Source organism: Cetorhinus maximus, chromosome 26 (assembly GCF_964194155.1).
Source record: "Cetorhinus maximus chromosome 26, sCetMax3.hap1.1, whole genome shotgun sequence".
NCBI lineage: Eukaryota > Metazoa > Chordata > Chondrichthyes > Lamniformes > Cetorhinidae > Cetorhinus > Cetorhinus maximus.
Window position 1 is genome coordinate 19,828,764 of NC_135904.1, and position 17,393 is coordinate 19,846,156.

At 38.8% G+C, this 17,393-nt stretch overlaps 1 protein-coding gene across 2 annotated transcripts in view; it reads right to left on the reverse strand.

Moving 5' to 3' along the window:
* The window catches only part of rnf111 (ring finger protein 111), a 116,573-nt gene that overhangs the window by 15,602 nt on the left and 83,578 nt on the right, over positions 1 to 17,393 (reverse strand). For both annotated transcript variants that reach the window (XM_078530301.1, XM_078530300.1), the window contains exons 4-5: positions 12,848 to 13,011; positions 3,741 to 3,914 (exon numbers count right to left, since the gene is read on the reverse strand). In XM_078530301.1, coding sequence (XP_078386427.1) covers positions 3,741 to 3,914; positions 12,848 to 13,011 — 338 coding nt within the window. The remainder of the gene's footprint in view (positions 1 to 3,740; positions 3,915 to 12,847; positions 13,012 to 17,393) is intronic.

Below are 17,393 nucleotides of genomic sequence, written 5' to 3' on the forward strand. Positions count from 1 at the left end.
CGGATTGGGTATCATTCAACAATGTGTTTACCCAGGTTAAAAGAGTGTATCATACAGGTTTTGCTACGAATAACTAAACATTCTATGTTAGAAAAACAGGTTTACCTGGCTGTATGGTTGAAAAGCTTAAATTCAACTACCTACTATGGCATAGCACGACTGTAGTATAATGCGCCACCACCTAGTGCCCTGCAGACTCAAGAGTAAACCATTTTGGTAATCTCACCCAGTAGCTGCAGACTGAAAAAACTGCTTTATTGATATACATTTATCTTGACATCACAAATAGTTTACACTTCACATTCCACCATCATATAAGGTTTCAGTGAGCACATTCTTGCCTCCTGATGTATTTCTCCTTCCATTGCACCATAAGCAGCAAATACTTCAGCTACTTATTTGCTGCACATATTCTTTCTAAACCCCTCTGCCCTGCCTATCTTTAAAAGTTTCTTCAAACTCCATCTCTTGAGTCATAGAGTCAGAGTTATATAGCACAGAAACAGGCCCTTTGGCCCATTGTGTCCATGCCGGCCATCAAGCACCTATTTATTCTAATCCAATTGTCCAGCACTTGGTCCATAGCCCTTCAAGTCAAGGCATTTCATCTAAATACCTTAAATGTCGAGGGTTCCTGCCTCTACCACCCCCTCAGGCAGTGTGTTCCAGATTCCAACCGCCTTCTGGGTGGAAAAACTTTTCCTCAAATCCTCTCTAAACCTCCTGCCCCTTAGCTTAAATCTATGCCCCCTGGTTATTGACCTCCGCTAAGGGGAAAAGTTTCTTCCTGTCTACACTATCTATGCTCCTCATAATTTTGTATACCTCTATCAGGTCCTCCCTCAGCCTTCTCTGCTCTAAGGAAAACAATCCTATCCTATCCAGTCTCTCTTCATAGCTGAAATGCTCCAGCCCAGGCCACATCCTGGTGAATCTCCTCTGCACCCTCTCCAATGCAATCACATTCTTCCTACAGTGTGGAAACCAGAACTGCACACACTACTCCAGCTGTGGCCTAACTAGCATTTTATACAGCTCCAACATAATCTCCCTGCTTTTATATTCTATGCCTCAGCTACTAAAGGCATGTATCCCATTTGCCTTCTTAACCATCTTGTCTACCTGTGCTGCTGCCTTCAGGGATCTATAGGGACATATACACCAAGGCCCCTCCGATCCTCTGTACTTCCTAGGGTCCTACCATTCATTGCGTATTCCATAGCCCTCCCAAAATGCATCACCTCACACTTCTCAGGATTAAATTCCATTTGCCTCTGCTCTGCCCATCTTACCAGCCCATCTATATCGTCCTGTAATCTAAGGCTTTCCTCCTCACTAGTTACGACACCACAAATTTTCGTGTCATCTGCAAACTTACTGATCATACCTCCTACGTTCAAGTCTAACTCATTAACGTACAGTATATTACTGTTTCGTATTTTCTTCCTCTGGTCCCTTAACTCCTTTGAAAAGTGTCCTTAGATGTTTTATATGAAAGATTTATACGTGCAAGTTATTCCCTCTGTATTAATTACAGCAACCACACTATTATAAATATGCCTCTCTCTCGTCTTCTAGCATCTTCATAAAATTCCCACTTGCCTGCAGAATGCAACAAGCAACTCCATGGCCTTCAGAGGTGACTAAATTGGGGGTGGTTGCAAGGGGATAAATCATCTTGTCGTCAGTCAGAAAAAATGAAATGGAACGTGTGGAAGATCATTTGAAGGCTTTCGAATAAAGCGTTAATTGAAATAACAGGCAGGGTCTGAGGATTTGAATCTCAACAGGCCAATACATTTTCTGCGCTGAAGGCTTACGGGTTCTATTTCAAATTGAAAAGAGCTCTGTCTACTTTGTGACCAAGAGTAGAGATGTCTACAAACAAAATGATGTAGCAATAGGCTATATTTTGGATGGCCAGCAGCATCCTGAAAACAGGGCAAGGCACAAAGTTTCATGGGAACATCTGCATCATCATCAATATAATATTTCCAAAGGCAGGTAAACCTAGTGCATAAGAAGCCCTTTACAACATTCTGCAGGTCCCGCATTGAAAGAAAACCATTTTGGGTTTGCTTAATTCTCTCAATAATTTGTCATGTTTTGGGCGAAATTTTGTGTTCAAGTTGAAAGTCATCATTCAATGGGAAAGCAAACTTTTTAATTCATCCATGGGATGTGGGCGTCGCTGGCTCAGCCAGCATTTATTACCCATCCTCAATTGCCCTTGTTCAGAGGGCATTTAAGAGTCAACCACATTGCTGTGGGTCTGGAGTCACATGTAGGCCAGACCAGGTAAGGATGGCAGATTTCCCTCCCTAAAGGACATTAGTGAACCAGATGGGTTTTTATGACAATCGGAAATGGTTTCATGGTCGTCATTTGACTTCTTAATTCAAGATTCTTGTGGGATTCGAATTCCATTATCCCTGAGTTTCCGGATTACTGGTCCAGTAACAAGACCACTATGCGATCACCTCCCCCCAATTTCCTATTTCTGACACTCAATGTTAGCATTCAGCATTCCCATGGCAGAAGTAAATCTTCTTCTTCTCTGCCCAAGGCCATAAGAAGTCTCCTCAAATGCCCTACGAATGCTTCCATTTCTCTCCAATTACATTTTTGGCAGCTTGCTAATTATCTCAATAAATAATTCCTGATATGTCTTGATACCTGGGTACTCGATATCAGTGCTATTTCACCAGTATCTAGGAATTTTGAGAAAAGTTAAGATCTATTCCTTTATCTCAAGGTGCTGAACAATTAGAAGCACCAAATTCATGGTTGCCCTGACAATTAAATGATAACAATGTCTAGCCATGTTAGGGGAATTGGCAGGTATGATATTCAGGGAGTATCTCAATTTAAGGTAAATCTGAAGCTTCAGATCTCTAGCCTGACATTATTAGCCCCACTTTTCTTAGTTATGGGGAGATTCCACTGACCCTAGTACACTTTTTGCTACTCACATTTTCCTTATGTCATCTTTCTCTCCACTTATATTTCAGACAGAAAAAATAACTAAGCTATTAAGAGAACAATTCCCCATTGATCCTACAAGCAAAGAGTCCTGGCTATAAGGCAGACTGACAGCCTTACATTTATACAGTGCCTTTCACAATTTCAGGATGTTCCTAAACAGATTACAGCCAATGAAGTACTTTTGAAGTCTAGTCACTGTTGTAATGTAGGAAACACATCATTCAATTTGGGGCCATAAACAGCAATGTGATAATGACTAAATAATTTGTCTCTATGATGTTGATTTGAAAGAAAAACATTGGCCAGAACACCAGGGATAACCCCTCTGTTCTTTTTTGAAATAGTGGCATGGGATCTTTTACATTCACCTGAGGGCGCAGGTGGTTTAACACGTCATTTGAACGATGATACCTCTAACAGTGCAGCTCTCCGCCAGTACCGGACTGGAGTGTCAGCCTAGATTTTTGTGCTCAAGCCTTTGGGCTGGATGTGAACCCACAACTTCCTTACTCAGTGAGTGCTAACAACTGATCCTTCACTGACACAGGCCAGCAAAGCATTTTTTACTGACTGAAAACCTGAAATACCCATTAAACAGGCTTGCCGAAGAATAAGATCAGAAAAATACTACAATTTAAGTCTGAGAGATTTGTATGTTAAGGCAGCCTTGGATAACAAAAAAATGACTGGGATGCCTATCTTGGAGTACACAATTTTACAAGTCTGTGTTGCTTGAAGTCAAATTACGTACATACCCACTATTGATGGGCCTGCCGTACCAATCGTTGTTGGAACTCCTGATGACTCTGTCACAGAGGCAGGCTGAGTGGTAGAAGGACCTGGAGTTGTACTTAAGATCTGGCCTGAGGTAGGTACATTACTGACTGGTTGCGATCTAGCAGCAGAGGTAGTTGGCACCACTGTGGGTTCTGTGATCAAAGCACAAACAGATAAAATAGAATTTTCTCATAGGTCCTTACATTTTAGAAATGAAGATAGGATTGAGAAAGTAGGCAAATCCCAGTCTTAATTGATGATTAAACTTTGATGTTAACAACTGTTATTCAAAACCAGCAGCTTGTGGAAGTAATACATTTCAATTACCCATCTTATGAGTAACCATGGAGCGGACACACTGCCGCTGACCACAAAATATAGGCCAAAGTGCTAACATTCACCATTACATAAGAATATAAGAAATAGGAACAGGAGTAGATCATTTGGCCCCTTGAGCCTGCTCCGCCATTCAATAAGATCATGGCTGATGATCTTGTGTTTTGATTTCCACATTCCCGTCTAACCCCGATAATCTTTGACTCCCTTGCCTAACAAGAATCTATCTACCTTGAAAATATTCAATGATGCCGTCTCCACCACCTTCTGAGGCAGAGAATTCCAAGGTTGCACAACACTCAAAAATTCTCTCTTCATCTGTCATAAAAGGATGACACCTAATTTTAAAACGGTGCCCCCTCGTTCTGGACTCACACACAAGAGGAAATATCCTTTCGACGTTCATCTTGTCAAGACCTTATATACTTCAATCAAATCACCCCTTGCTCTTCTAAATTCCAGTGGAACAAGCCCAGTCTGTCCAACCTTTCTTCATAAGACAATCCACTCATTCCAGGTATCAATCTAGTAAGCTTCCTTTGAACCACCTCCAATGCATTTACATCCTTCCTTAAATAAAGAGATCAAAACTGCACACAATATTCAAGGTGTGGTCTCACCAATGCCCTGTATAACTGAAGCATAATATCCTTACTTTTATGTTCAATCCCTCTCCTCATAAAGGATAACATTTCATTAGCCTTCTTAATTACTTGCTGTACCTGCAAACTAATTTTTTGTGACTCGTATACTAGAACACCTAGATCTCTCGGCACATCAGAATTATGCAGCCATTCTCCATTTAAGTAATTCTCTGCTTTTTTGTTCTTCCTACCTAAGTGAACAACTTCACATTTTCCCACATTAAACTCCATTTACCAGATCTTTGCCCACTCAATCAACCTATATCCACCTGCAACCTCATGTCCTCTTCACAACATACTTTCCTACCTATCTGTGTCATTTACAAATTTAGCTACCATATCTTCACTCCCCTCATCTAAGTCATTGATGTAAATCGTAAAAAGTTGAGGCCCCAGTACACTCGTCACATCCCGCCAATCAGGAAAAGGCCCATTTATGCATACTCTCTGCTTTCTGCCAGCCCGCCAATCTTCTATCCATGCTAATAGGTTACCCACTACACCATGCGCTTTTATTTTCCGTAATAATCTTTGATTATCAAACACCTTCTGGAAATCCAAGTACAGTACATATACAGGCTCCCCTTTATCCACTGCGCATGTTACTTCTTCAAAAAACTCCAATAAATTGGTTAAACATTATTTTCTTTTCATAAAACCATGCTGTCTCTTCCCAATTGCCTTGGGCTCTTCTAAGTGTCCAGCTATAACCTCCTTAATGATCGATTCTAATAACTTCCCCACGACAGATGTCAAGCTAACTGACTTATAGTTTCCTATATTATCCTCAAAGGAAGCTGTCCACACAGATCTGGCAATCTCTGTGGCATAGATTTCACCTTTCCCAACATTAATTTGAATCTTGGGCCAAGTTAAGAAGATCTCTAGGCTTCAAGCAACACTGATGTAATCTAGCAGGGTAAACTGCCTATCACATTGAAGAATTCTGAAAGAAGATACACATTGAAGCTTTTCATCTTACATTCATCAGGACCCTTTGCAAGAATGCCAATATCAGGGGAAAACAACAATTTATACTGTATGAGGAGAGAGAGAGAGAGATGTTGGCAAGTGAACTTGGATTGGTAGAGACATTCCATGGAGAATGCATCAGTGATGGTGACTGACAGTTGACTGCCAAGCATCGTTTGAAATTTAAACCAGGCAGCTTGACCCTGATATTCATCAAGGCAATGCTTTGACCAAAGGCAACAAATGGCTGTTACTTTTAAAAACAAATTCGTTCATGGGATGTGAGTGTTGCTGGCTAGGCCAGCATTTATTGCATATCCCTATTACCCTCGAGAAGGTGGGCTGTCTTTTTGAACCGCTGCAGGCCACTTATTTTATCATGCAAACTCATGAAGGCCATTACTTTCGGCCCTGAAAAGCGCCCAGTCAACTCAGATTGCCCTGGAAGGGCAAGGTATGTAAAAAATTTGAGCAACAGGTGAAGCTAGCTGTTTCACGCTGCTACAATGGAGTAGCAACACGAGTGGTATTTGCCACTAACAGGATGCTGCCATCAAGTCAAAAAGACGTTCTACCTATCACACAAATGAGTAACGTGGTACATGAATTTCAGTGCCAGTATGATGCTAGGTATGTAAGCCGTACGTTCCAAAGACTGGCGATTGTATCAAACAGCAAGCCCCAGCCGCTGTTCGCAACAGGCAAGGTACAGGCCGTGCTTAACCAGACCGTGCTTGCAAAACTCAAAAGTGTCCAACATTAGATGTGATTCCATGATTGGGCAACATTTGCTAAATAATCCTCAGTGTGCTAAGAATAACGTTGACAACCAATTTAAGATAGTCGAGCTCGTAGTGTGGTGCATTTGCGTGTATTGAAAGCTACATACATTAACACACAGGGCCCTGCTCTATGCAGACAAAGAACATGTACCCACATTGCGCCTGCTTCAGCTAAACAAAATAAGTGACAGCCGTTCGATGTCTCATTCCTCAGAGCAATGCCTTGATCAATCAGGCTCAAGTTGCCTGGTTTAAATTTCAAACAATGCTTGACAGTTAACTGCCAGTCACCATCATTGGTGCATTCTCCAAGGCAACACCTCTATCAGAGTCCACTTGCCAACCATTCAGCACTCTCTTCTCATACATTATAAATTGTTGTTTTCCCCTTAGATTGGTATTCTTACGGTGTTCTAATGAATGCAAGACAAAAAGTTTCGACATGTTTCTTTATTCAGCAATACTCAAGTTCTGTATTACCAAACCAGTATTTGAAGAATTTTCACAGACAGCAAACCGGGAAGTAAAATGCACTGATTTTCCTTCACTTTTCATACATTTTACAGACAGCAAAATAAAGATAGGGAGATATACATTAGAAACTAAAGTATTAAACAAACTTAAAGATTTCTTAAAATAATAAAACATTAAAAAAAATAATATATACCAAGAAAGATTTACATTAGACAAGTATAAAATAAGTTCTCCAGGGCCAGAGGGGTTGTTCATTTGTAGTTGTGACTTGGTATGCTTTTAAAAACCCAGTTACATCTCATTAACAGGCCGTAACTTTTTTTGGAGTCTGCAATCGCGATATTACAACATGAGAGAGAAATTTATCATCCGTCCGGTGATTGCCACCTGTGGGGACTTCAACTGAGTACCCTGATGGAGAAGTGTGGAATCACAGACAGCAATTTCTGGATTACTGCATTTAACTGCACATGTGAAGACTCCAAAAGCTGCTGTCAGTTTCCGAAGAGTAATGAGTGAAGGTTGACAGTTTTGCTGTCATTACTGCTGCAAAATCTGGGCTTTTGCTATCACAAAATGTCTGGAGAGTAAAGCCAACATTTTACCTTAAACCCCAATGGTTTGGAAGATTTGAAGCTTCACATCACAATTAAATCTGAATAATTAATCAAAGCTGGTTATATCAAGGTACATATAGAAGCTATAATGTTGCCCGGTGTCCGATTCATTTTAAAAAATTCTTTCATGGGATGTGAGCGTCACTGAAAAGGCCAGCATTTGTTGCCCATCCCTAATTGCCGTATTATTCAATTCAAGCCTCATTACACATACAGGACATCACAATTAGTCATGTGAAAAAAATAGGAACATCCAAATTAGAAAAGCTAAGATGTTATTCTACACCTACGCACTATAAAGGACACATGCTGGAATGTATTCCAAGCCATAAAAACATTTCAGAGTCGAGCTGACACTGATAAACCGATTTGACCTTGGTGTTCTCAGTTTGATACCATTTCAACCACTTATGATTTCTCCCTTGTAACGCATTCAAGACAGTGTCCTATGTTGTGAGGATATTGGAACTGAAAAATGCTTTTCTGATGTTATGCTAGTCATGAAAGAAAATGCAGTTAATTTAATCAACACCTCATTTGACAACTTCTGATCAGTCCAGCTCAAAGAACTTTACGTTTGAAATAGTTTGATTTCAGCTTTTGTTCTTTCATAATTCCATATTGAGAAATTTTGCAACTTTTTGTGCATTTTGTACATTTATGCTCATTTCAATGCTTATTACAGCATCAGGCAAAACTTTCAAAACACATCATAAATATTATCCATACTAAACAAGTTAGAACTTCAAAAACGTACAATTTTGGTTTGCTTCTTATTTTGCATCCGACAACTAATGGGTTTGATCAGAAAACAAAAAGAAAACACAAGACACAACATAACCCTTTGATTTCTGCCGGTTACTTCTTTGACATAGTTCTAGTCTAGCTGGTTCGGCCTCATTCCAGGTCTGTTGAAATGACAGCTCACTCTGTTTCCATCAAGACCCTTTTACAGTTGTGAGGTAGCAGGAGAGCAGCAGGCTACTCTAGTACAAGTGGGACTACATGAGTTAGGATTGCGTTGGAGGATATGCTCGCAAATTTCGACACAAATCATCTCACTATTGTCAATTTTCTCACATCATGATTCCTGCCCAATCAAGTGCATCTAATGTGCAAAGGTTCAAGTCAGCCCTTGCCATTTATGCCAGCTGTCAGAAGGGGTAAAAGATAAATCAATGAAGACTCTCCATTTGATTTGATCTCTCTCCTCACAGGCAAGTGCTCTGCTTCCACTCAATTTTGTTGCTATGGGGAAACACGAAGATTGAAAGCTTTCTTGGGAGAGAAATTGAAGCTTTCTTTTCAGTTCTCAGTGGTGCCACATAATGACGCGCCACTGTGATGTGCTGGTTTGCCCCCAGTTTAAATTAGCAATTCTATCCACTGCTGCAGTAATTAAAAAATACCACAGTTTAAAGAAATAGGCAACATTTTCATGCAAGAAAGCTTTCACTGAAAAAAAACTTAATGCTATTCAGTTTTACTAATTTATGACATGGATTCTACAGTGAACAATGAGAATCAGAAGAATATCAGTTACATGGGAAGCCACAAAGTGTCTGATTTGTGTCCGGATTCATTACAGAATTCCAGATCTCAACTTTCCTACAGGGGGGGTTTCAGAAGTTGGTTGCCAATTATCACTGGCAGATCATGCATTTCCAACAGCCAGCTACACAGCGGCTCTATGGAAGTAGGTTTCCAAATCTGTCCCCTCAATTAGGCAATGTCAATACAGAGCAGCTTAAGGAAAACAAAAAGCAACATGATCTGTTGTTCAATATAATGTTTAAAAACACAAGGTGCAATGACTTTCTCTGTCAAAATTTCAATGATAAATAGAAATATGACCTTGGTTTTAACTATGATTACCAAACTGGAAGCACGTGGATTCTTCACAGGAATCCTTCATAGAAGATTTTGTACAGGTGATTTTGGAAGCCACTCAAAACAGTCATGTTGCAAGCAGAAAATGGAAATATTCCAAAAAACCAAGGAGGTTCAATGATGCAAATTCAGTGGATCTGAAATTACATTTGCGCTTCAGAGCTTCTGCTATATACTTAAATGTTCATTTTGAAGAAATGGGTGTGAAACAGAAGAGACTTTAGCACAGTGCTAAAATGGTTAAAGTAGTGAGTCGAAAAATGGAAGCATCCCGCTCCAAAATTAACTAATTGCTTGATGCAGTGAGTTCATAAAGTTCAGTTGCCAGCTGCTCAATATGAAAAACAACAGTCTGAGAGAATATCCATCCTCAGAATTCCCAAAAATTATCCCAATCCAACATTGTACTACTTTCTCTTAGCTCCTTATGTTTTAGCATGAATGGGGAGGAAATCAATCAAGTTTTCTTAAACTAATTCTCTGAAATTGTATTTCACAGCAGACAAATCTGAAAATGCACACCAGAACTTTCAAAATCCTTGCATTTCATTACAAAGCTAGTTCAGGTTTAGTATTCTGACCAAAATAATAAGTTTAGCAAGATAATTTGAATTTCAGTGCCGGTGTGATGCCGGGTATGTAAGCCGTACATCCCAATGACAGATGGATCATATCAAACAGCATGTCCTTCAGCTGTTCACAACAGGTAAAGTACTAACTGTACTCAACCAGCCCTTGCCTGTAAAACTCAGAACACAGCATTCAACATTAGATGTGATCCTGCATTTGGACAAGACTTACTGAACAATCCTTACTGTGCTAAGAATTACACTAATAACCAATTTAAGATCTTCAGTCAGGCTCAATTATGCATGCTAGAAGCTGCATATATTCACACTCACGGCCCTGTCATTTGCAGCCAGAAAGAACACATCCAAATGTTCTGCCTTTTTCGACTAAACAAAAGCTTGGGCTCAGCTATTTCATGGTGCATTCCCCATGGCAATGCCTCTACCAGAGTCAACTTGCCAACCAATCAGCACCCTCTTCTCATGTAGTATAAATTGCTGTTCCCTATGAGACCTAGTATTCTTGCAATTCTGTCCTGATGAGTGCAAGATGAAAAGCTTTGACAGCATCTCTCTTTTTTTCAGCAATCCTCAAGATAATTTGAATAAAGCAAAAGGCTTTTTAAAAATCAGGAGATTTTTACATAACTGAAAACACATTGGTTACATTTTTTCTACTCGTTTCTCTTGGAAGCTGTAACTTCCAATAGTTTACTTTTGAGTTTGCCTGAAAATCTACCACATATTGCCTTGTATGCAGAAAGGATAGAAACAAGTTAATTAGTTGCAAAGACAACAAGCAGAGTTTGCAATCTAGTTTGTTTTGACAAATGTTCATGATAATAAATGGATAAAAGCAGCAAATAAAAACAACATAAATGCTAAAGTAGCTGTGCAAATGATATTCAAAAGTTGTACTCCGCTATTAAGAAATAAACTCCTTTTTAAAAATGAATATAGACACAGGGAATCTCCCCACCCCATTTCTGAGTATTTTTTTGCCACCAGCAGCCATCTCATTGGGCTCCTACTCTCATTTCCTTGATGTCACTGATTAATGCTGTTTGTCTGCATGAAGGAACTAATAATTCCAATATTATTTAAATTAGTTAATAACAAGTGATTACTAAGTAATACAATTAATCTACAATAAATATTTACAAGCAAAGTTATTTATTATTGACTTCTACTGATATCCGATGTACAGATCATCATTTCTTAGATTTAAGGATAGGGGCTTACCTCTTAGATGATAAAAATAAGTACCAATTTCAATGCACAGTGCTATCCCCAATTTTGTGCAAAATTAATTATATCTTTGGCATTTGTCCATATTTAAAACACAGATTCACCATATGTAAGCTGCAACATATATACTTAAAAAAGAAACCCGGTGCACCACATAATGAATTACTTTTTCAAGTGCTGTCACATTACATAGTAAACATGGCAGTCAATTTGTGCACAAAAAGAAACTTTGATTAATTTTTTTATGTTGGGCTAATTGAGGGAGAAATATTAGCCAATACCCAGGAAGAACACTTCAAATTTTTTTTTAATTAAACATTAAACTGAATAGAAAGCTAGGGTTCGAGATCAACATTTCATCTGAAAAACAGCACCCCCTAACAATGCAACACTTTCTGTGTAATGCACTGGAGCATCAGTCCAGATTGTGCGCTCAAATTCTGGCATGATGCTTGAATCCATGGCCTCTGATTCAAACAGAATATTGTTACCAACTCAGTCAAGCTGACATTTATTATTCAATGCATTCATCATTCAATGCACAGTATAAGAATATTGTTTAATAGAAGAAAAGCTTAATTCTATTTCAGGATGATGGTTATATGTTTCGACAAAAGTAGGCATGCCATACTATTAGCATGAAGAAACTTGAATTAACTATCTTTGGGCAATCCCATGCAATATGTTACTGAGACAAATGAACCAATAAAGTCTCAGGTCTGTTTTGAGTTTGTTTATCTCAGTTAGGGTTGCAATGAGATGGTTACAATTGATTTTAGTGGCCCCAGACAAAGGCAGTGAAAATTCAGCCAGGGTTCCAAATCCTGATCACTATGTAATGACCAAGGGGAACCGAACATACAAATACTGGTTTGAATCTTATTACGTCTCCTTACCAAAACTGGAGATATCAACTTTAGGAGAGCTCAGTTAACAGAGGAAAACTGGAAAAAAGAAATAGGCACCTGCTATCCAATCAAGCTTGTAATTTTCAATGTAAATAACTTCCGGAAACAGCTCCACTTTACAGTCAGAATTTATTTCCCAGGAACGTACAGGATAGATTGGCTATCATGTTAGCTACTGTAGCTAATCCAAGTAGTTTGGAGCACTAATTTGGCAACAAGTGGTTTAAGAGTCAATTTATGCCTCTATAATGCAACAAATTCCGTCATGAAGGCAATTAGGAGCACAGGGACTTGGAGAGATTATTTCATAGTATCTACAAGCAAGTCAGGAAATTCCCATTAATTTTGTTTTCTATCAATCCTGGTTTAGTAAGAGATAACTAACCATGTATCTTATATGCTTAAGTTCAAATGCAGAATTCCAAGCAATACGTGACTAGAGAAAGGACAATTTGATAATGTCTGCAGAGGGTTGCACTTCACTCAATTCTACTTTACTTCAATAAAACAATTAATAATTCTGTCTATGGCTCACAAATTCACAATAGGTCCATGTGCGCTGTATGGTTAAAAGATCTGCTACCCAAGCTTCCAACCAAATTGCAAAACAGTTTCCACTAAGCTTGAGAAACAAAACCCACTTACCATCTTCATCCACAGTAAGGTCTACCACCTCTGCTGTGCTTTGTCTCAACGGCTGGATAACTGTAGATATTCTGTTCCGGCTCCGCTGTTCCTGAGGTCTGTTCTGTGAGCTAGCACTTTGGCCCCAGTGTACCCTTGAGTGGCCGAGAAGTGTGGTATAAGACCTGGAGACAAATCAGTTGAGCAACGTTAACTTAATTAATATTGGTTTCTGAATAGGAAAACTGAGCACAGTCATTAGAAATTGTGAATTTCAACTTATTGAGAAAACAAATAGCTTCTGTCATTAAGAAAATTAACATTTTCTATAACTGGCTGTTGGGGGCTGGATTTTTATTTTGGTATGGGTTAAAACCATATTTAGCAGATACTGGCAGCTGGTTTTAGAAGTGGTTCCAGTTAAGGCAGTGTCATTGCTCAATTTGTCAGCAAAAGAACGGTGTTGTTATAACTTGGTAGGATAGTGTGGAAGTGATTAAGAAGGAAAACTCCATCAAAAGACTAATAAGCACATAGATGCTATTGATTTGTTGAATCACACTGAATTCTAACCCAAAAATGACTTTTCTCATCCCACAGCTCACGAATCACCATTACACCCTCTCAAAGATATCAATTTCAGGCTAAATGATCCAGCATCCTGCAATTAACATGAATTTTGTACAGAATTTGGATGTTGGTATTCTATTACTAAAATCACAAGAACCAACCTTGAGCCAAACAATGAGCTTTCAAAGTCTCAATATTAATATCAAGTTTTGAACATGAGTTTTCATTTCTCTTGGATTATGATACTCTATGAATGCATTAAAAATACCTCATCCGTTACCCTATTTAGTTTATAGCAGGTCTCAGGCACGAATGAAATTGGATCTAGGACCATGACAGAATGAACTCACACAATCTCAGGCTATCAAGAATTAGGTACTTATACAAGAGTTTAGTTTTACTTTTAAGTAAAATTACACAGCAGGGTGCTTTCTATCCAAGGATAATCATGCCATTATCCAAAACAATTATTGTGCAAAATATACATAAGAGATACACACACAAGGTCTAATTTGCAAGCAGGAAATGGGAAACAATTTCCTAGCCAAGAAAAGAGAGACAGAAAAGTTACTGTACATTTGAGGGGAGTTCAAGGGCATCAATAAAAAAGCTCATGTTGGAGAAAGATAGTAAAATACCCTCTCCCCCTACTTTGTACTCTTCATTATACTGGGGCCTTCATGCTACCTGCCTGGTGTTGTGTTTGGTATCGAGATTGCAGCATGATTCTTCTGAATCTCATTTCTTTTTAGCTTCACCTCCTTCAACATCATGTCTGTGCAATCAGGCTGGCATGATCAATATGTTGTTCAGTCCCACTTGCTCATGTTAGTAAGGAAATGTAGCAGCAATTCTGGATTTCTGTAGTCTGAGGTACCTATTAAGCTCAGCAGAATTGAGCACCACATCTTCCAATTACCCACTGACAATATTTCATCTGAAGCCTTCAATTAGTATTAGGAGTTCAAGTTATAAAAAAATTAATCTCATTCTCTCCTCATTCCAGTCAAACAATTTTCTATTTTGGTGTATCTGTACTATGCCTTTCTGATTGTATGGCAGCAGGCAAAGGAAAATGTGACTGGCAACAGAACAATGGGTCTGTCAAAGTATACTCTAGGTTCTTGTTTCATAATTTCAATCTTAAACCACCATTAATTTGTTGTTGAAGGAAACAATCAGCATAGTCAAAATTTCACATCATCATTGGCAATTTTCTTTTATAATTTTTCTCCTTTTCCTTGCAGGGATGTTTATCACAATATGTTCCACAGCTGACAGGGAAAGACAGGCTTATCTGCAAGCTCCTCCACAGTCGTCATCAATGGTGTTCTACAAGTACACGGCAGGATATACATGGCAGTTTGTAGAAAGTAAACATGCCAATTTTTTCCAGAGATAATGTCCCATATTTGAACAAGGATGTCCCTGTAAGAGCCTAACCCTGAACTACTGAATCTGGATCAAACACCAAAGCTCCAAAACAAAGCAATGGAGATATTTTCTGTAATACAAACAGAAAATGCTGGAAAAACTCAGCAAGTCTGGTAGTATCTGTGGAGAGAAGAACAGAGTTAATGTTTTGAGTCTGTGTGACTCTGTCAAAGCAATTTTGTGTGTTGTTTCTAAAGCCTTCAATGCAGAAATTATTTATCCTAGGCAAAACTAAAATTTAGAAATTTGTGGAAACATTAGATTCCTTTTGAAAAGTCTGTAAAACTACTAATTACCAAGACTCAATGAATAAACCATTCTGGAACCACAATAATCTTCTGAAAAAACAATGGGTTTCAATCCTTGTAAGAAACAAATTAGTCTTCAACAAAGATGCATGGATCAGAAAACACCCAGAAATGTCTGTTTCAATATCACTCATCAATTTGCACAGGTATTGGCTAGGAGGCCAGCAATAATTGGTTTACATGACAGAAAAAATAATCCAAGAGAACATGCATTGCCTGTCTCTGCCCTTGCCTCAGTCTTTCCATCACTGAAACCATTACATCTATCCTTTCATCGCTTCTAGACCAGATTTCTCTAATGTCTCGCCTGATCTCCAACCTTCATACAATCCAACTAGTCCAATTCATAACTACCCACATCAAGCACTACTTGTCCATCATCTCTACTGGCTCCTAGTACCTCAAAGTATTAATTTAAAATTCCCCCATATCTTAAAATTCCTCAATGACCAGACTTAATCATATCTCTGCAACATTTTACAGCCTTATACTCCTTGGGCATGATCTCATTGACAGAAACCAGCCTTTTGTGCAATTCCTCCCTCTGCCCTATTCATAGTATTAGTTATTGATCCTATTCTTTGGAACTCCTTGTCTTTTCTCTCGCCATCTTCAAAAACTCTTTCAAAATCTATCTTTTTGAGCAAGAGTTGGTTACCCAGAGATGGTGGTGTAGTGGTCATGTCACTGGATTAGTAATCCAGAGGCCCAGGCTAATGTTGTGGGTACATGGGTTCAAATCCCACCAGGATAGCTGGTGAAATTTGAATTCAATTAATAAATCTGGAATTAAAGCTAGTTTCAGTAATGGTACTATAAGTAATGGTATTATCATCATTTGTTGTAAAAACCCAACTGGTTCACTAATGTCCTTTAGGGAAAGAAATCAGCCATTCTTACCTGCGAGGTCCTTGACATGGCCCACATGTGATTCCAGACCCACATGAGTTTGGTCGACTTAACTGCCCTCTGAAATGGCCTCGCAAGCCACTCTGTGGCAACAAGGGATGCCCACATCCCATGAAAGAATAAAGAAAACTCAATTTTGGGGACTGAACCTCAGGAAAGATATATGGCCATGGAAGTGTGATTCACTTCAGATTCACCACAATTATATCGCTGTTTAGACTTGACTTGTCCTCATATCAGAATGTGTGGGGAGATTTAATCAAGATTAAAATGATATTGGGTTTTGATAAGATAGATGTGGAGAACTATTTCCTTTGGTGTGTAAATCCAGAACAAGGGGGATTGAGGTCATTTAGGACTGAAATCAGGAAGGGGTTTTGTCCATACAAGGGGTAACAGACACCTGGAACTCATTCCTTCAAAAGGTTGTGAATGTTGATTCAACAGAAATATTCAAATCTGAGATCAACTTTTTTTTAGGTAAGGATTTAATGGGGCATGGGAGATTAATGGAATTCAGGTGCAGATCAACCTTAATCTAAATGAATGGTGTAACATGCTTCTAGGGCTAATGGCCTACTCCTGTTTCTATGTTCCAATTGCCAAAAAAACAGATGAGACTTTGTACATTGCATTAAAAGGATAACACCTTTGACAATGCAACAGTCTCTTGTTATTGAGTTACAGTGTCAGTACAAGTGATGTTCTGAAGTCGTGACGTAGTACTTCAACACAATATAACCGTTGCAACTTGGATGCCAGAATCCTAATCACTGAGTCAAGATTAAATAAAATCAGCACATTTGAATGCTAAATATATTTCAGCAGAAGTGAAGTTAAAAACTGAACACAAATACATCTGATGACAGCTCTCTAGAGTTGCAACTTTTTTTCATTAGTTTCTCTAAAGCACTTACCAAAAAGGCACTGAAGTGTATACATTAAACATATATTGCTACTTGTTGCAGATACAGAAGATCAATAAAGGTGGAATCCAAAACTGCCTTCTTTAGGAAACAAAACTTGCACTTGCAAAGAAATGAGCACTAATTTCATGATTATGGACTCAAAGTGGCCTTAGGTCATGCGCTTCCTGCGGTGGAGAGGATAGGGTAGGGAGACACAAATCTTGAGATGCCTGACCTTGCTGTTTGTTGCGGCAATCGATGGATGACGGCTTCTTTTCAATTTAAGCTGTTTAGGAGATTGTCCAGAGGAGAACGTGGGTGCTCATTTGTAATATATATTCATGGCAGACAGATGCTACTTAGCCATCTTGACAACATAAAATCTGACTTAGAAACTGTTGCTTCACACATCTTTGTGCCACTTTTATGGACTGTAGC